This window comes from Ursus americanus, chromosome 13, assembly GCF_024610735.1.
Source record: "Ursus americanus isolate L20-20 chromosome 13, mUrsAme1.1.p, whole genome shotgun sequence".
In the NCBI taxonomy this organism is placed as follows: Eukaryota; Metazoa; Chordata; class Mammalia; order Carnivora; family Ursidae; genus Ursus; species Ursus americanus.
In genome coordinates this window covers 64,729,481-64,748,304 of record NC_142139.1, presented here as the reverse complement: position 1 = coordinate 64,748,304, position 18,824 = coordinate 64,729,481, and the positions used below count along the sequence as shown (strand labels likewise).

Here is an 18,824-nt window from a genome sequence, read left to right as displayed (position 1 = left end):
TTCATAAGTTGGTAGTCCACTTGACCCAGTTTTTCTCAAGCCTAAGATGTGGCAACAAATTTTTTTTTAATTGTAGTTGGCACACAACGTTACATTAGTTTCAGGTGTCCAGCCTAATGGTTCAACGAGTTTGCTTTGCTTTGCTATGCTTACCACACCTGTAGCTACCATCGCTCACTATACAACCCTGTTACAGTATCACTGACTATATTTTCTATGCTGTACCTTTTATCCCTGTGACTTATTCATTCCATGACTGATTCATTCCTTAACTGGAAGCCTGTATCTCCTACTGCCCTTCACCCATTTTGTCCATCCCCTCACCCACTTACCTTCTGGCAACCATCAGTGTGTTCTCTGCATTTATGGGTCTTTCTGCTTTTTGTTTATCTGTTTTTGTTTTTTAGATTTCACACATAAATGAAATCATATGGTATTTGTTTTTCTCTGACTTATTCCACTCAGCACAATACCCTCTAGTTCCCTCCATGTTGTTGTAAATGGCAAGAGCTCATTGTTTTCTATGGGTGAGTTATAGTCAATTGTCTATATATACCACATCATCTTTTTTTTGTTTTTAATTTTTTATTATGTTATGTTAGTCAACATACAGACATCATTATATACCACATCTTTATCCATTTGTCTATCAGTGGACACACGGGTTGCTTTCCTAACTTGGCTATTGTAAATAATGCTGCAATAAACAGAGGAGTGCATATATCTTTTTGAATTAGTGTTTTTGTTTTCTTTGGCTAGATACTCAGTAGTTGAATTACTGTATCATACTGATTTTCTATTTTTAATTTTTTGAAGAACCTAAGAAATTTAAATACCTGTTTTTAAAATTTAGAATCTTGGCTTATTATAGTTGACAAAATGAAAAATCTGTACCATTCTCTCCCCTAGTAGAGAGAGATTATATTTCGTATTTCATCAATCGGACTTTTATTTTCCTTTTTTCCCTCCAGAGAGCAGTGCCACCTGTGCTCATAATCTTCACAATTGATTTAAAACTTTAAAGTTTTGAGTTAAAACTGCCTTCTTAATTTTTATTTCTAATGTAGTGTTCTTTTTCTTCCATTGGCATCAAGTCCTGATTATGTTTCATATAGTCATCTTTTTCATCCCCAAGGCTTACCAGAAGTTCTGACATAAAAATACATAATCAATAAATATTTGTTTATTATATTGCATATTGTATTATATTATTATATTTGCTCTTCCTGCTTTCTAGTTTATATTCCATGTGTTTTTTAATTTCCACATAGGTATTGATGTTAAGCTTCTTGCTGATTCTTTTTAATTCTTCCTTTCCCTCAATGAGCTATAATTTTTTTTTCTTTCAGACTCTGGAGTCTATTTTTTTAATCCACAGAATTTGCTAAATATGTTTAATTGCTTTTCATTTTTAAACTATACTGATGAAAACACTACAAAATAAAATTAGAAATTTGCAGTGCCTTCTTAGGGTAGTTGACCATATCTGTCTAATGCTGATGAATTTATATGTATTTCAGTTAAAACAACTTGGTCACAGTGTGGATAAAGTGGAGTTTATTGTGATGGGTGGAACATTTATGGCCCTTCCAGAAGAATACAGAGATTATTTTATTCGAAATTTACATGATGCCTTATCAGGACATACCTCCAACAATATTTACGAGGCAGTCAAGTAAGAAATCCTTATTTTACGGTCTTCTCCAGAGTGGTTGTCAACTTATCCTCCTAGCCACAGCCTGTGAGAATTCCTTCTGCTCTACATCTATATTCCTAGTTCTTTTTTGGCAGTGGCGGGGGGTAGGGTGGGGGTGAATTTTGTTCCTTTTGTTTGCATATTTTTGATCGGCTATAATTAAAATACATTTTTTCTAGTTTATTGAGATGTAATTGACCTACAGCATTGTAAAAGTTTATGGTGTACAGCATAAGGACGTACATATATTGTGAAATGGTCACCACAGTCAGCTTAGTTAACATCCATCACCTTACACGTTCCTAGTTCTCATAGTTACATCCCTTTTGTGGGAAAGGATTGTTTTCATTGAAAAAATTATTTTTTTTAATAAGTGAGTATGGTTCATTGACATTAGTATTCTCTGAGAAAGAGTGATTCATATAATCACTGAAGGTTTTTCAACCTTAGGCTGGTCTAAACTACAGGGGTAGTTTTGATTTGAGTGGTTGAGTTTTTCGCAGACATTTAACCACTCAAAAAGAGCACTAGGGGTACACTTTATGTAAAACATCTGGCTGCCATGAAGTCAGCAAAACAAGTGTTTTTTATTTAATAACTTCTGTTCTTAATAATTACTAAATGATTCCGTTCATGAATGATATGACTTATTCATTGTAGTTGACAAAAGAGAATTATACATTCTTTTGATATCTCATATCTCAGTTTTTAGCAAGAAGAATACTAATGTTTTATATATAGTTCAGTTATTTAAAAAGTGAGTCTTGAAGTAGTTTTTATTTTCTGAAGTTTCAGGAAAACCTAGTTAATTACCATATACTAGTCCCTCTTATTTACTGAATGTTTATGGAAGGCCCACTAGGTATTGTGCACTGCTTTAGGCACTGGGAATAAGAAGGATGTTGTCCTTGCCCTTGTGGTGCTTATTTCTACTAGTTCAACGAATAAACAGGAATGCTATGGTAGAAATAGACTACTATGATAAAGAATAAGATTATTCTCTAGACGAAGTGGTAATATTTAAGCTGGGACCCGAAATATAAGGAGGAATCAGGCCAAGAACAGAAAAACTAAGACGAAGTCACTGAAATAGGTATGATCTTGGGGTCTTCTAGGAACAGAGAGGAGGCCAGTGTGGCTAAACTCCAGTGAACAAAGGAGAGAATGTCATAAGGTGAGCTTGCAGAGTGAAGTATGGGCCAGAGAATATAATGCTTTTGGGGAGCTAAAATTTTATTTGAAATGCAGTAGGAAGTAGATGAATGGTTTTAAGCAGGAGAGTGACACATTCAGGTTGATAAGAAGGTCATTCTGTCTGTTGACTGGCTAATGGATTAAAGGATTACAAGAGGAAAAGTGAGAAGCCAGATAGAAGACTATTATATCGGGGCGCCTGGGTGGTGCAGTCGTTAAGCGTCTGCCTTCGGCTCAGGGTGTGATCCTGGCGTTCCGGGATCGAGCCGCACATCAGGCTCTTCCGCTGGAAGCCTGTTTCTTCCTCTCCCACTCCCACTGCTTGTGTTCTCTCTCGCTGGCTGTCTGTCTCTGTCAAATAAATTAAAAAAAAAAAATCTTTAAAAAAAAAAAAGAATATTCTATCCATCATAGCTCAGTTGAGGGTGGTGGCAGTAATGATGGAGAAGAGAGGATGGATTAGAACTCTGTTTCATTGTTGCAAATGACAGGGCTTTGAATTGGGTTGGGGGTAAGAAAGAGGAAGGAATCAAGTGTGATACCCAACTTTTGGTTATAGGAAATGGTTGATGGGTGGTGCCATATGCTGAGATGGAAAAGACAGAGAGAAGAGCAGGTATATGGGAGAAAACCAAGAATTTTACTTCGGATATGCTAAGTTTGAAATACCTAAGATATATTCAAGTGGAGATTCAGGTAGACTATACAAGAGACATCTGTGCTGGCAGTGCAAAATTGGGGGTTATCAACCTATACATGGCATTTATAGCCATGCAGATGGATAAGTTCACCTAATGTGGAAGAGTTACAGGTCTCTGAGGTATACTGTGTGAAAAAGCAATTTTTAGAACAATTCTTACAGTAGGGATCCCATCATTTTTGTGAACGGTTTTACATGCACATAAATGTAAATGCATGGAAAAGTAAGCACATGGAAATGTGTGTAAATGCTTAGAAAATGTAAATGCATTGAAGCGGTAGTAGAGTGATGATTATTATGGGCATTAGTTAGAGCTGAGGAGGAAGGAACATGGGAGATGGGGATAAAGGAGGACATTCATGTTTACTCTGTATATCATGTGCTGGGCATTGTGATAAATATTTACTCATTTATTCAAAACTCACAGTAAACCTTTGAGTTAAGTATTTATTTATTTTTAAAGATTTTATTTACTTATTTGAGAGAAAGAGCACGAGAGCACAAGCAGGGGGAGGGGCAGAGGAAGAGGGAAAAGCAGGCTCCCCGCTGATCAGGGAGCCCAATGTGGGACTCGATCCCAGGACCCTGGGATCGTGACCTAAGCTGAAGGCAGACATTTTAACCAACTGAGCCTCCCAGGCGCCCTGAGTTGAGTATTTAAATTATCCCTGTTTTACAGGTAAGGAAACTAAGGCACAGAGATTAAGCAGCTTGTCAAAGTTACACAGGTAGTTGGTGGCCGAGTGGGGCTGTGAAACCAGGCAGCTTTGCTTTCAGAGCCTGAACTTCGCTATAATCCAGGAAACTATGCTAGGTACAAAGATGTATGAAAGTGTGTGTCTGTGTGTATATGAGCACACGTGTGTACATCATCAGAACTTCAAAATATTGGAAGAAATAGGATCTCTTGAGTGTTTTTCTACACTCCTCTTCCTGCATTCAGGCTTTTTTCTAGCTTCTCTTTTACATTGGGTAGGGAGGGTCACATAGGTAATTACAAAGCTGTTCAAATAGTGCCTCTCTTAGAGAATTTTTTGTAGAGTGGTAAGTGCAACCAAGGTTTGAATGAACCTAAGGGTAGTTTTCATTGACCTGTAAATAAAATGGTTCTTGGCACATAGTAGCCATAAGTAAATGTGTAAATGAATTTTGAAAGAATGCTCAACCTGTAGGTCAAATACTGACAGCTAATAACTTAGGTAGGGCAACCTCTTAGAATAGGGACATCTTTTGTGTCCTTCCTACTTTCCCTACCCCCTTAGCTACAAGGTATCTCGAGAGATCTGTATAAAGAGTTCAGCAACTGGGAGAGTGTGTGAGGAGCATACTTCGATTGCTTCTAGAGAATGTGACGGGTTAATTCTATGTCCATGAATCTGGACTTTTAACAACAGCTGGCTGGTGTGATCTCTTCCTCCTACAGGATCTTTAGTAGCAAGATGAGATGATGACCGTATTTTTACTGCTTATTCAAAACCTTGATCATTCATGAATATAAATCATGCTTTGTAAAACACTGAAGTCTTTGAGACTTTAGAGGACTAATGATGTAATCCAACTCATTCTTCTTAATACTGAAAATCAGATGATAGCTTAGAATAAAACGTAATTTGAGGGGAAACAACATTAATTAGTTCAAAGCCTCATGACATCGAAATGGCAACAGTACCTCAGAATTACTGACTTAAATTCATTTAACTCTGAGAATTCCCTAACAGGATAATCTATCAAGACCACTGAATTTGTCTACCCGCACTTAGATATTATATATCCTTTTCTCAGTGCGACTCTTCTCGTGTTAAAGACCTTGTTTATTAAGTGGAATTGAGTATACTTACCCCACCCTCCCAGCCTCCATAAAAGTTTGCCACAGAGCTTTTCACCATCTATAGTTTGGGTCCCCTGGGTCATATGAGCTAGGTTAACGGAAGTCTGCATAATGAATTTTTAGGATGCAGCTAGTTTGACATTTTTATCAATTGAAACTTTAAAATTTTTGCTTTATTCTTGGTGTGAAGTTTTAGCTTTATTTTTGCAGAAATATTTTAGCGCCTTTTGTAAGTTGTCTGTCATTGGGGTAAAAACAGAGTTTATATTATAACTATCCAGCTTCAGATCATGATATGTTTGTAGAAGAAGCCTGTTGGAGAAGAACGCTTCTTTCTGTAATGGACTAGGCCAAGCCAGCGTTGTTTTATTTCTGTTCTTGAATTTACCTCAAGAGGGCAACAAACACTTTACTTTCAGATGAAAATTTACATATAATTTGAGTCTTCATTGCAACAAATTTCATGAATGGCTCTTGGGAAGTAATAAAAGTACAATCTGGGAGCCATAAAACCATCCATAAGTGTTATACTGAATCATGCCAACCCATATTTGACATGTTTTGTTCTTTTCTCCTGGTCTCTATAGTTTTATGAGATAATCTGGATAAAGCTGATTTGTGACATCTTGTTTGTTTTGTTGAGGTAGATTTTTTGCTACTAACTCCCTACAATAAAGATTGTATTTAGTTTTTAGGGAAATGTTACATAGTTTAAAGAAATGGTAGTCTGGTTTGTACTATAGAACTAGAGACCTAGAAAACCATTTTCAAATGTTAACATTTTGTGAAAGGGAGCAACCCAGAGATACTGTGTTTGGGACATAATGTGTTTTCTTCAAAATTTTTGGATGAGCTATTTACCTCTCTGTTCTCTGTGTTATCTTGCACCCAGGGTATTTGTGAAGACTGGCTGGGTAACCCCTTGTGGCTGACCTTTCTCAGATGTAAAGTAATGAGCTTTATGTTTGTTTTAAGATTAGTTGCTATTAGTTGTTATTGCTGAGTACAGATACACCATACTGACTTTCATTAGCATAGCAGAGGTTTTAATTTAAAAGATTAATTCTAAGTTAGGTTAAAAATTACAGTGACAGACGAGTCCATAATGTTTAATGTTAAAAGTCTTCATTCATATTGCAGTTAGCTCATGTTACCCTCCTTTGGTAGCCAGTGTCTCACCTGATCAAAGTTTAAGCGATGTTTAAACCTGATTAAAGTTTTGCTTTTTACTTAAAAGATTAAAAGTTAAGGTAAGGAAAAGTCCCCAAAAGTGAACCTGGTTATTATTTACAGCAAGTTAGTAGCAAAAAGTATGTTCTATCCTTGCAAATAGAAAAATTGGAAAGCTAAGTAAAAGAGTTCAAGGACAAAGCAGGTGTGGTTTCTGTGAAGGTGCATAAAATCAAGCAGAGTGGTAATCACTCATTTCTATCAGCTAGACTGAGACGTCAGTTGTCTCCAGAGAGCAACAATTACTGGTGACTGTTGTCCTTTAAAAATCATAGCTCTGGAGATGAAAAGGACCAGCATTAGGATCTGAGTCACCCATTCACTGGAATGCAAATATTGCCAAATAACTCAGAGTAACCTTTTAAAATAGTTTTATTCCTTTTTAATCAGTCCTGCCCAGAAGCAATTTTACATTCAGTCTTTAATGCTTCTTGGCTGTTTTCAATAGATGCAATTTCAAAGGGTAGTTACCCATCAAGAAGTGGGTGAGTCATACCTTCTCCCAGTAGAATTTTTAATTCATTTCCGTTCCTTCTTCTATTTTGCCCCTCATCAATGACTTTAAATCCTCCAGCTGTGTCCTTATGCATCTTGGAAAAGCTAGAGTGCTAGATAATGCTGGATCCTAGGCCTAGAAGACAGTTTCATAGACTTGCAGAAGTTAAGAAGAAAGCAAAAGCAATCTCAGAAGGCTTAAATGTGACTATTTTCTGCCTTGCTGCGCTGGGCGTTTTTTCAGGCACAGTTCAGACTTCTTGCATTTATTGGCTTTGGCTCTAATTTACTCCCCACCCCTCACTTTATATATTGACCTCTTTTACTTCCTCCCTTGGTCAACCAGATTTTCATGGATGGTGACCAGGATCCTTGACATTGGCAGTTCAACCTAAAATACGATCTCAGTCATATTAACTGCTGTTTTTCTTCCCAGTATTTTATATGAAACAAGCAAACAAAAACCCAGAATTTTTCAGTGAGCACTACATACTTGTCACCTGGATTCTACAGTACTTGCTTTATCACATACTTATCCAGCTATCCATTTTTCTACTCATCCATGGATCCCTCTTTTTTTTATGCATTTCAAAATACATTGCAGACTTCAGTACACTTCTTTCCAAATATATCATTATGTACATCATTACTAGTCCACTGTGTTTTCCTTTGAAGTAAAGTTACGTACAATCAAGTGCAAAGATCTTAAGTATATCATTTGATGAGTTCTAATAAATGTATATACCTGTGCATCAAAACCCTATTAGGATATAGAACATAACCATCATCCCAGAAAGTTTCCTAGTGCCCCTTCCCAGTGAATTCTCACCTGTATCTCCCAAAGGCAGCTGTTATTCCCTTTTTTCCCCTTCCATATAACCATATCCGCTTTTGTGTAAGGCTTCTTTAACTGAGCTTAATATTTTGAGATTGATCAATGTTGTTGGGTATTTCAGTGGTTGTGCTGAGTAGTATGCATAGACCACAGCTTGTCCATTCTATTGATGGACACCAGGGCTATTTCCAGTTAGCAGTTATTATGATAAAACTTCAATGAATATACTCGTACAAGTCTTACTGTGAATGTAGTATTTATTTCTGTTGGGTAAGCTAGAAGTAGAACTGCTCTGTTTTATGTTTAATTTTATAAGAAACTGCCAGACATTTTTCCAAAGTAGTTGTACCATTTGTACTCCCGAGGGTGATGTATGAGCATTTGGTTGTTCCACATCCTCACCAACATATGGTGTTGTCAGTCTCTTTAATTTTAGCCATTCTAGTAGGTGTGTAATGGTATCTCATTGTGGCTTTAATTTGCATTTTCCTGATGACTAATGATGATGAACACTTTATCATGTGCTTATACTTTCTGTACATATTTCCTTTGTGAAGTATCTGTTAAAATCTTTTGCCTGTTTTTTATTGGGCTGTTATAAATCCTGGATACCAGTTTTTGCTAGATCTATATTTTACAAATATGAAAACCCAGTCTGTGGCTTGAGTATTCATTATATTAAGATTAACTTTAAGCTGAAGTTTTTCTTTTGATGAAGTCTAATTTATCATTTTTTTGCTTTAATAGTTATTGCCTTTTGTATTGTCTTTATTAAACCTGTGCTTACTCCCAGTACAAGAAGTTACTCTCCTGTGTTTTCTTCTAGTTCTAGTTTTAGTTTTTTATATTTAGCTAGCCAATTAGGCTTATGATCCATCTTGAATAATTTTTATATGTAATGTGAGGTAGGAGTCAAGATTTCTTTTTTCCCATATAGGTAGACCTCTGATTGTTTCAACATTACTTGTTTAAAAACTTCCCTTTCCGGGGCGCCTGGGTGGCACAGCGGTTAAGCGTCTGCCTTCGGCTCAGGGCATGATCCCGGCATTGTGGGATCGAGCGCCACATCAGGCTCCTCTGCTAGGAGCCTGCTTCTTCCTCTCCCACTCCCCCTGCTTGTGTTCCCTCTCTCGCTGGCTGTCTCTATCTCTGTCAAATAAATAAATAAAATCTTTAAAAAAAAAACAAAAAACTTCCCTTTCCCGTTTGGATTATATTGGTGGCTTTGTCAAAAATTGATGGAATATAAACGTGGAGCTGGGCTCTGTTCTGTCCCATTGATCTATTTTTTAATTCTTACGCCAATAACACACTGTCTTGATTATTGTAGCTTCATAGTATATCTTGAAGTCAAGCAGTGTGAGTCATCTTTATCGTTTTTCAAGATTGTCTTGGATATTCTAGTTCCTTTGCATTTCTGTATAAAGTTTAGAATCAGCTTGTCAATTTCTGCTAAAAAGTGTGTTAGGATTGGGATCATGTTAAAACTATAGAACAATTTGGAGGAAATTGACAACAATATTAAGTCTTCTGATCCATGAACATAGTCTGTCTCTTCGTTTACTTAGGTCTTCTTTAATTTCTCTTAGAAATGTCCAGTGTAGAGATGTTATTAGCCTTTTGTTAAATTTATTCCAAAATATTTTTGTGTCTGTTGATGCTACAGAAATTGAACTTCTTAAAAATTTCGTTTTCAGATGGTTTACAGATAGTATATAGATATAACATTGATTTTTGTATATTACCTTATATTACCTTAATAAATTCACTGCTTAGTTCTAAAAGTTGTTTTTGTAAATTTGCTAGGATTTTTTTCATAAACAATCACTTAATTTGCAAATACAGTAGGCTTTAATTTTTCTTTTTGGATTTGCATCCTTTTTCTTGCTTTATTGTAATGGCTAGGACATTAGGACAGTGGTAAATAGAAGTGGTGAGAGTGGGCCTCTTTTTCTTATTCCCAGTAACACAGGGGAAACATTTCAATATTAACTGCAGTGTTACTTGAGGGGTTTTTTGTAGGTACCTTTATTAGATTGAAGAAGTTTGCTGAGCGGTTTTATCATTAATTCATTTGTCTAATTACTTCTCTTTATCTAGTCAGACGATTACATAATTTTCCTCCTATATTTTTATCAGGTAGATTACTTTGATTTTTTTTAAATTTTAAACTAACCTTGCATTCCTAGGTTAAACCCTATTTGGTCATAATGTGTTATCCTTCTTATATATAATTTTGCTAATACTTTGGAAAGGATTGTGTGTATATGTTCATGAGAGAGGGTGGTTTGTAATTTTCTTTTTCGTAATTTCTTTGTTAGCTTTTGGTATTATTATGCCAGCCCCATAAAGTATGTTAGGAAGTGTGTCCTCCTCCGTTTTCTAAAAGTTCAAATAAAATGAATGTTTTTTCTTCCATCAGTGTTTGTTAAAACTCACCAGTAAAATTATCCAAGGCTGAAGTTTTCTTTATGGAAGGGTGTTAGATGATTAAGTCAGTTCCTAACTAGGGATATTCAGATTTTCTGTTTTATTTGTATCTATTTTGGTAAGTTATATTTTTCAAGGAATTTGTCTGCTTCATCCAGATTGTCAAACTTTTTGGTATTAAGTTCATAATTCCCTTATTATGCTTTTAATGTCTGTAGGATGTTGGTGATCACCCCTCTTTCAAACCTGATACTGATAATCCGTGTTCTTTTTTTTTTTTTTTCCTTGATTAGTCTAGTTAGGGGTTTATCAATTTTGTTGTTCTTTTCAATGAACTGACTTTTGACTTTGTGTCCTCTACTTCATTGATTTCCGCTTCACTTTTTGTTGTTTGTTTTCTTCTACTTTCTTTGGGGTACTTTATGGTTCTTTTTCTATGACTTAGTAAGGTATAGAGGCCTGGCCATTATTATAGACCTTTTTTCTTTTCTGATGTAAGTATTGAAACCATTAGGTTTTTCTCTAAGCCCTGCTTTGACAGAATCCCATAAACTTTGATATGTTGTTTATAATTATTATTCTATTCAAAATATTTTTTAAATCCTTTATATTTTGACCCATGGATTATATAGAAATGGGTTGTTTAATTTCCAAATTTCCAAAAACATGGAGTTTTTCTTGATATCTCATGGTCGTCAATTTTTAATTTAATGCCATTTTGGTCAAGGAGAGCCTGTTCTATATGATTTTAGTTTTTTGTTTTTGGGGTTTTTTTTTGTTTGTTTGTTTGTTTTTAGATTTTTATTTATTTATTTGATTGATTTGCGGGAGGGAGGGAGGGAGGGCAGGGGAGGGGCAGAGGGAGAGGAAAGAGCGAATCCCAAGCAGACTCCACACTGAGCGAGGAGCCTAATGTGGGGCTCAATCTCACAACTCTGAGATCATGACCTGAGCTGAAATCAGGAGTTGGATGCCTAACTGTCTGAGCCACCCAGGCACCCCTTCCTATTTCCTTTAATAGGGAATGTCTTCTTAAGAGAGAAGATCCCTTATAGCTAGCATAATGTCTTACAGATAGAGAGTACTAAGGAAACGTTATGAAATGACCCAGTGGAAAGAACTGTGCATGAAGAATCAGGAGACTTAGGTTCCACATTTATTTCTGTGATTATCTTACATTATTACCTGATTTAAGCCACTTAACGTGTTCTGTGCTTTAGTTTCCTCATCTATAAAAATGAGGTGGGACTAAATTATGTCTGAAATTACTTCTTTCTCTGACATCCTGTAGTTTGAAGATTTCTATTGGAATGAGAATGTTTATCTAAAAGATGTATTTGGAAGTTATTTTTTATCTAGCAATTATTTTCTGGCAACGACAGCTTTTCTATAATGCATTTATAGTCCTTATATAGTTGTTAAATTTGAATGTAAATGTAATGTTAAGAGAATGTGTAATAACTGTGGTTTTTTTCTATTAATAATGCATTGCTGTTGGTTCTTCAGCTGTCTGATAGCATTCTTGTCAGCTGTTGAAAGAATCAAAACCCAAAATGTTATGGGTTGTTTTGCCTATACATATCTTATACCTTGTCAACTAGCATGATAGGGAGCAAGGATCCCTGATTAGTCTCTAAACCACAAGGTCACCAGGTTAGTTTGTCATAGGTTGTACTCATTTAAAAATCAGAATTCTGTTTCCTTGGTTTGTGTTGGACAGAACCTTACTGTTTTATAGACCCCCTTGACATAGCAACCAATATCCAGGAAGCAAAATTGACCACCGTCTCAAAAAATAAAGGGAAAAGGAAAAAAGATGTTATTTTTATATCATCAAACACCCAACTCAGTCATTGTACAGAGCATAAAATTTTATTGAGATATTTTCCAGATATAATTATAGCAAAAAAGAATTTGTTCTGTGATGCTACTATTGAGGAATTGCATCAATAATCCCAGATGTTATTTGGCAATTCACACAGATCTTTGGCTGTCCAAGAATTTTGTAGATTCTACATACCGATTTTGGGATTATAGATATGGAAGAGAGTTTTTTACATTATGACTAATGAAAATTAACATTTCATCTATGTACCATTTTTATTTACTTTGCCATTTCATTTAAGCAGGTTGAGGTCCATGCAGGAAGGTTCTATAAGGTTTTCAGGAATTTGGGCCTAGAGCTCTAGTGGATTTCACGCAGGAGTAGACTAAGATATATCTGACCTTATTAATGACAGAGGCTTTAACAGAGGACTGCAACAAATTGATAGCAATGAGAAGTGTTCTTTGATGCCATAGCCTTCCTGGAGTGTATCATGTAAACAGTTTCCAGAAGATAATAGAGAGACTTTAACATTGGTTTGCTGTCTTCCTTCAGTGTCCCCTTTGTTGGGGCCCTTTAGGCAAGGAGTTTAATAATAGATATCATTTTTATAGTTTACTTTTTTCCTTCCATAAATAGACCAAGAAATAATATATATTTCTGCCTCTTCTAGCTCCTTGCTCTTAAGTAGTTCTTGATTTTACCTTTGTCTTTTTCTTGTAGCTAGGTTGTGAAGCATCTCTGGGACAAGAGCTAGTGTATTATTCCTTTCTGTAGAATACCTAGTCCAGTGTGAGGCACCCTCTAGGGTTGATTCTTTGCAAGAGGAAAGATAACCAACCGGCAGAATTATCTAGAGGCTGCTATGGGAGTAAAGAGAGACCTGTGTCTTCAGTTACGCCTGATTCATTTATTCATTCTTTGTATTTGTATTTTTTTACACTGAAGGAAAGATTTTAGTGCTGAAGCCCTTAAGCAGTTACCTTTAAACATATTCGAGCCTCCTGTCTAGATGCACAGATAAATATCCAGAAATAACAAGGCAAACTGTATTCATATTATGGTCAAGGTGGCTCTGGGAATGGGAGCACAAAGTTATGAGAGGCTCTGGGAAGATGTTGTGGAAGGAGAAATGTATTTGAGCTATGTTTTGAAGACCGGGTAGCATTTAGTTTTTGTGTACATTCAAACTCTGAAGGTATTGTCCCACCCCACCCCCACCCCTACGCCCCAACCTTGTAAAAAAAAAAAAATGCTGTCAGCATAAGTTATTGGTTTAAGTTATATTTGGCTTTGCAGAGCATATTATCTTCTATAGTTGGTGCCACTACTGTGGCATACAAAAAGTGTAGGATTCATCATAGCCCCACATAGGTAGGGTCCAGACTTATTTAAGATGACCCTGTAATATCACAAAAAGAACAGTGGAATTGAAGTTAGAAGAAGGAATTGGATATGAGTCCTGACTTGGTCTCTTAAAAGTTCATGATCAGGGTTGGAAAATGTGTAGCACATTTCCCAGGTGCCCAAGAACTTAAGAATTCTGTGGCCCCCAGAAGGTATGGAAGTTGAACAAGGTACTAAACGAGAGGCATACTGTTGGATGGCTACCTAAAATGATAATGGAGGTTTATGGCAGGCCCTGAAAATCGTCCCAAAAGTTGTAATTTGCTTAGACTAGTTGAAAGCCTTTATGCAAATACTTGCATATTAAAGAACAATCATTAATATCTTTACACCTCTCTTAAATAAAGAGGTAGGTTCAGTGATTGTAGGACTAAATGTAGCATTAACAAAATCCTAATAAAAATAGGATTTCCTTTCCTATAGGAAAGATGACCTTGAACTCTGTTCTTGAGGAAAATACCCCATTGTTTTTGTCATCCAAATTAAGAGTTTCTGCTTAATTGCTTTTCAAATGAAATAAAATTCTGAAAAGATAGTAGTAAAAGCTTTTCGTAAATATAAAATGTCAGCTTTTAGAAACTGAATTTTTTCTTTTTATTTTTCCATTTCTTCTCCTGCCAAAGGTAATGACAGTTCTCTTAAGAGGAAAGACATTTTTGAAGTGGTGTTAAATTATTGTTTGAGAAGAAGGCTTGTCTCTGTCCTTATACTATATTCCAACTACTTAGGAAGAAGCCTTACAGTCCTTGCAGCGGCTTCTTCTCTGTGTCTGCATGCCTTCCATGATCTGGACAATAGAAAGATTAGCTGGTGATTTTTCTCTTTCCCCTACGAAGATTCCCACTTGCACAGTTACCCATCCTCTAGTTTTTTCCCCAGTTTTCCAAGGTACTGTTGTGTTGCTGAGCTTTCTTTTAAGAAATATTGGAGGCTTTATGAAACAGTGTTAATAGGGAGATCTATGATACAATTTTGGAATGCCTGGTTCTAATATGTTCTTACTCACTTTCTTAAATACACTAATTTAGAGTTTCTTGCTTTCCTTTTTTTTTAAATCAATCTTCATGTGATTTCCTTTCTCCATAACATAGGAGTATTTTAACTTTTTAATATGGTTTTCCCCAAACACAATGATTGATATTTAGCCACGGCATTATGTACTCCTGTCACTGTAGGTCTTGGTACCCACCTTTCTGAGAGGCTCGGGACTTTCAGATTTATTTCAAAGAAGCATAATGATTTAGTATCCTGTCTTAGGCAAGATTTGATAAAATCTGAGCCCTTTTTCTCTCTTATGATTCACTTTTTAGTAACTTTGGACTACTTATTTACTTTTTAGTTCTGTTGCCAGTGGTAATCCTGTATAAAACCTTCTGGAATACAGTAGTAAACAGTGCAAAAGAGTTTGAATGTCAAGAATGAAAAATTTCAGAATCAGTCCTCCAGTTCAGTGATTCTTAACTTCGTTAATAACTGTTATTAACATTGACTAAGTTGGCTTTTATTGACAGTTAATGAAGTGACCTAAAGGAGTAGTTACAAAATTTTGGAAATGTTATGATTTTTGTACTTCAAGAAAGAACTTTGAACTTCTTTGAAAGGAAGGAAATTAAACGAAAAAAAAAAAAAAAAAGAGGTTTACCTTTTACCTTACCCTCCCAAGGAATTGAGAAAGTTGTAGAAGGGTGCACCAAAAAGAATCACTGGGTTCTAGGACGTTAGAGAGTTGAAAAGAGAAATCTGATGTTCCTTGCTGAATTGTCTAAGCAGTGCTGTAAAATGAAATGTAGAATAAGGATTTGGAAGTCAGGTGGACCGAATTTCAAATCCTGACTTGGATTTTATGAGCTCTATGTCCTTGGACAAGGTACTTCATCTCTTTGAACCTGTTTCTTCATCTGTGAAATGGAGATAAGAAGACACACTTCATAGAGCTGATGGAGCATTCCATATGTACTGAGTATCTAGCATTGCGCTTGGCACGGTGGCCTCCATAAATGTTAGGTCCTCCCCTCACATCAGCAGTCCCCTCAGCAAGTCGTTTTTACTTCTCTGGACTCTTGGCCAGCAATAAAGCCATTAACTCAAGCAACTAGAATCTAAAGTGTTACTCACTACTTTGATACCTGGTGTTAGTGAAAGAGAAAAATGATGCCTAATTTTGTAAATCATTGGTAAGATTAATAGGCTTGGCAGAATGACTTGTGTGTATATAGAAGACATTTTATATGAATTATTCCTATGATCATTATACATACCTTCTCCTTTTTTTTTTATTTAACATGACATAAAATATGGAATGGGAAATAAATAAGGCAGATAATTTTCACATATATGAAAAGGGATTGCTAGGGTTTCCACAGTTGAAATCACAGCTTTCAAGGAAACTGTGGTTAGTAGCGTACTGTAGGAGGATAAGAATGAACGTGGTGATGGTAACAGTACTGTGTGCCAGGTCACTCATGTCGGTCCTATGAGGTGTGACTCCCATTAGCCTCATTTTGCAGATAATGAAACCAAAGGACAGAGAGGTTAACAACATTCCTGTTTGCATAGTTAGGAAGTAGCAGAGGCAGGATTTGAACTCAGACAGTCTGGGTCCAGAGGCCACGCTTTTAACCACTGTCTTATAGGAAGGACTAAGAGAAAACAGTCCTTTAAATGTCCTAAAGCTGTGGTAAGTTGTTTACTTTTAGGTTTGCTCTGCAGGTATTCTGAGAGAAGCCTCACAAAGTGTATCGGAATTACTATTGAGACCAGACCAGATTATTGTATGAAGCGGCATTTAAGTGACATGTTGACCTATGGCTGCACAAGGCTGGAGATTGGGGTGCAGAGTGTCTACGAAGATGTGGCCAGAGATACCAACAGGTAAGATGGGGGCAAATGATTTCACACAAGCCTCCTTCTAACTCCCACTGGTCATATCTATGTTCATACTCATCCTCTCCTCCTTCCTACCAATCTTAGAGAAAGGGGTATAGGTATTCCTTCTTTTCAGAGTCATCCTTCTGTCTCTGCTCTTAATTTCCATCCCCTTGTCTTGTCATAAACAGCCTTTCCCATATGGAAAACAGAAGACAGGGCTCAAGGTCAGCCATCTAAAGCAGGAGAGGCGGACAGGAGCATGGAAACGAAGAGAAGGGTTTGAACAAGAAGGAAATCAGGGTGATATGTAAAAGATAAGTTTTCGTGAAGTGGAGGCTGATAAGCAGAGTAGTGAGAGAAGGGTTGGTGAGCAGTGGGTACAAACTTTGAGAAATTTGAGAGGGTAAGAAAGGATAGAAGTAAGGTTTAACAGAGCCATATGAAGTTCTCTCGTAGAACTCTAGAAATAGATCACTGAGTTGAGGAGAAAAGATATACACGAGAGATTAGCTGTACAAGGAACTTTATGGTTAACTGGTAAATTAGAGAAAAACAAAAGATTTCAGCAGTTTACTAGGCAGCAGAGATCGATTGTGGATGTAAAGGCGGGCTTCGGGGAGTTGGTATGTGTTCAGCTGGACTTTAAGGGCCACTTTACCAGGAGGGGCAGATGGGATTGGGGGTTGTGGTAGGAGAAGGAAGTAAAAGGGAACTAGGGAAACATGCACTGGTCAGCATCTTAGAAACCACCAGAAGGATGCCAGGCTAAAGAGAGAGGAATCTTTCCTTTAAGTACTAGAAGTCTGTTGGATACTTTTGAGCACAGGGAAGAATTACACAGATATCAGGCTTAAGAGAGATTAACCTGAGTAGAATGCACCCTTGTAGGGGGAGTCTTAAACCGGAAACACTGGTGGGCCTGCTGCAGTGATCAAGGGTTGTACCCGGGGAGATAGGAAGAGTCTCATGAAGGTCAGGAAAGCTTCCTAAAAAGAATGACATCAGACCTGAGACTTACAGGAAGAGTATGACTCAGGTGGGGAAGAAGAAGATTATTTCAGGCAGAAAGAAACATATAAGCAAACTCCTGAGGATGGGAGCACATGGCTTATTCAGGGGATTTGGAGTGGGTTAGTTAAGAGTGTAGAGCATGAGGTAGGAGAGTGGTAAGAGGTGAGGCTGAAAAGGTAAGTCGTGGTGGCCAAATGATGAGGAACCTTAAAAGTCAGCCCAGGGAGTTTGGGCTTTAATCTGAGGACAGGCTTTATTTATTTATTTATTTATTTATTTATTTATTTATTTATTTTTAATAATAATTTTTTATTCTGTTATGTTAGTCACCATACAGTACATCCCTAGTTTTTGATGTAATGTTCTATGATTCATTGCTTGCGTATAACACCCAGTGCACCATGCAATACGTGCCCTCCTTAATACCCATCACCGGCCTATCCCAGTCCCCCACCCCCCTCCCCTCTGAAGCCCTCAGTTTGTTTCCCAGAGTCCATAGTCTCTCATGCTTCATTCCCCATTCTGTTTACCCCCCTTCATTCTTCCCTTTCTTCTCCTACAGATCTTCCTATTTCTTATGTTCCATAAATGAGTGAAACCATATGATAATTGTCTTTCTCTGCTTGACTTATTTCACTTAGCATTATCTCCTCCAATCCCGTCCATGTTGCTGCAAATGTTGTGAAACCGTTCTTTTTGATGGCTGAGTAATATTCCATTGTATATATGGACCACAGCTTCTTAATCCAGTCATCTGTTGAAGAGCATCTCGGCTCCTTCCACGATTTAGCTATTGTGGACAATGCTGCTATGAACATTGGGGTGCATATGGCCCTTCTCTTCACTACGTCTGTATCTTTGGGGCAAATACCCAGTAGTGCAATGGCTGGGTCATAGGGTAGCTCAATTTTTAACTTTTTAAGGGACCTCCACACTGTTTTCCAGAGTGGCTGTACCAACTTGCATTCCCACCAACAATGTAGGAGGGATCCCCTTTCTCCACATCCTCTCCAGCAATTGTTGTTTCCTGCCTTGTCAATTTTTGCCATTCTAACTGGTGTAAGGTGGTATCTCAGTGTGGTTTTGATTTGAATTTTCCTGATTCTTAAATGCTGTATTCTTTGTGCATCATTTGGTCTTAGGGATATTATTCTGTAATTCCATGTAATTTTCCTTGTAACATTTATATATTAACAATTCATCTGGCCTTTATCAGTATTCTATAGCCACCCAAAAGAACACGTATGCAGGTCATTCTACACCTAGTTTGAATCCGTATTGGAATATGGGATTTCAGAAAAGTGG

At 36.8% G+C, this 18,824-nt stretch overlaps 1 protein-coding gene across 3 annotated transcripts in view; it reads left to right on the top strand.

Annotated features, from left to right (window-relative positions):
* Window positions 1-18,824, top strand: part of ELP3 (elongator acetyltransferase complex subunit 3) — a 121,139-nt gene that overhangs the window by 46,732 nt on the left and 55,583 nt on the right. For all 3 annotated transcript variants that reach the window (XM_045774118.2, XM_045774117.2, XM_045774116.2), the window contains 2 exons: window positions 1,521-1,675; window positions 16,350-16,511. In XM_045774118.2, the coding sequence (XP_045630074.2) occupies window positions 1,521-1,675; window positions 16,350-16,511 (317 nt within the window). The remainder of the gene's footprint in view (window positions 1-1,520; window positions 1,676-16,349; window positions 16,512-18,824) is intronic.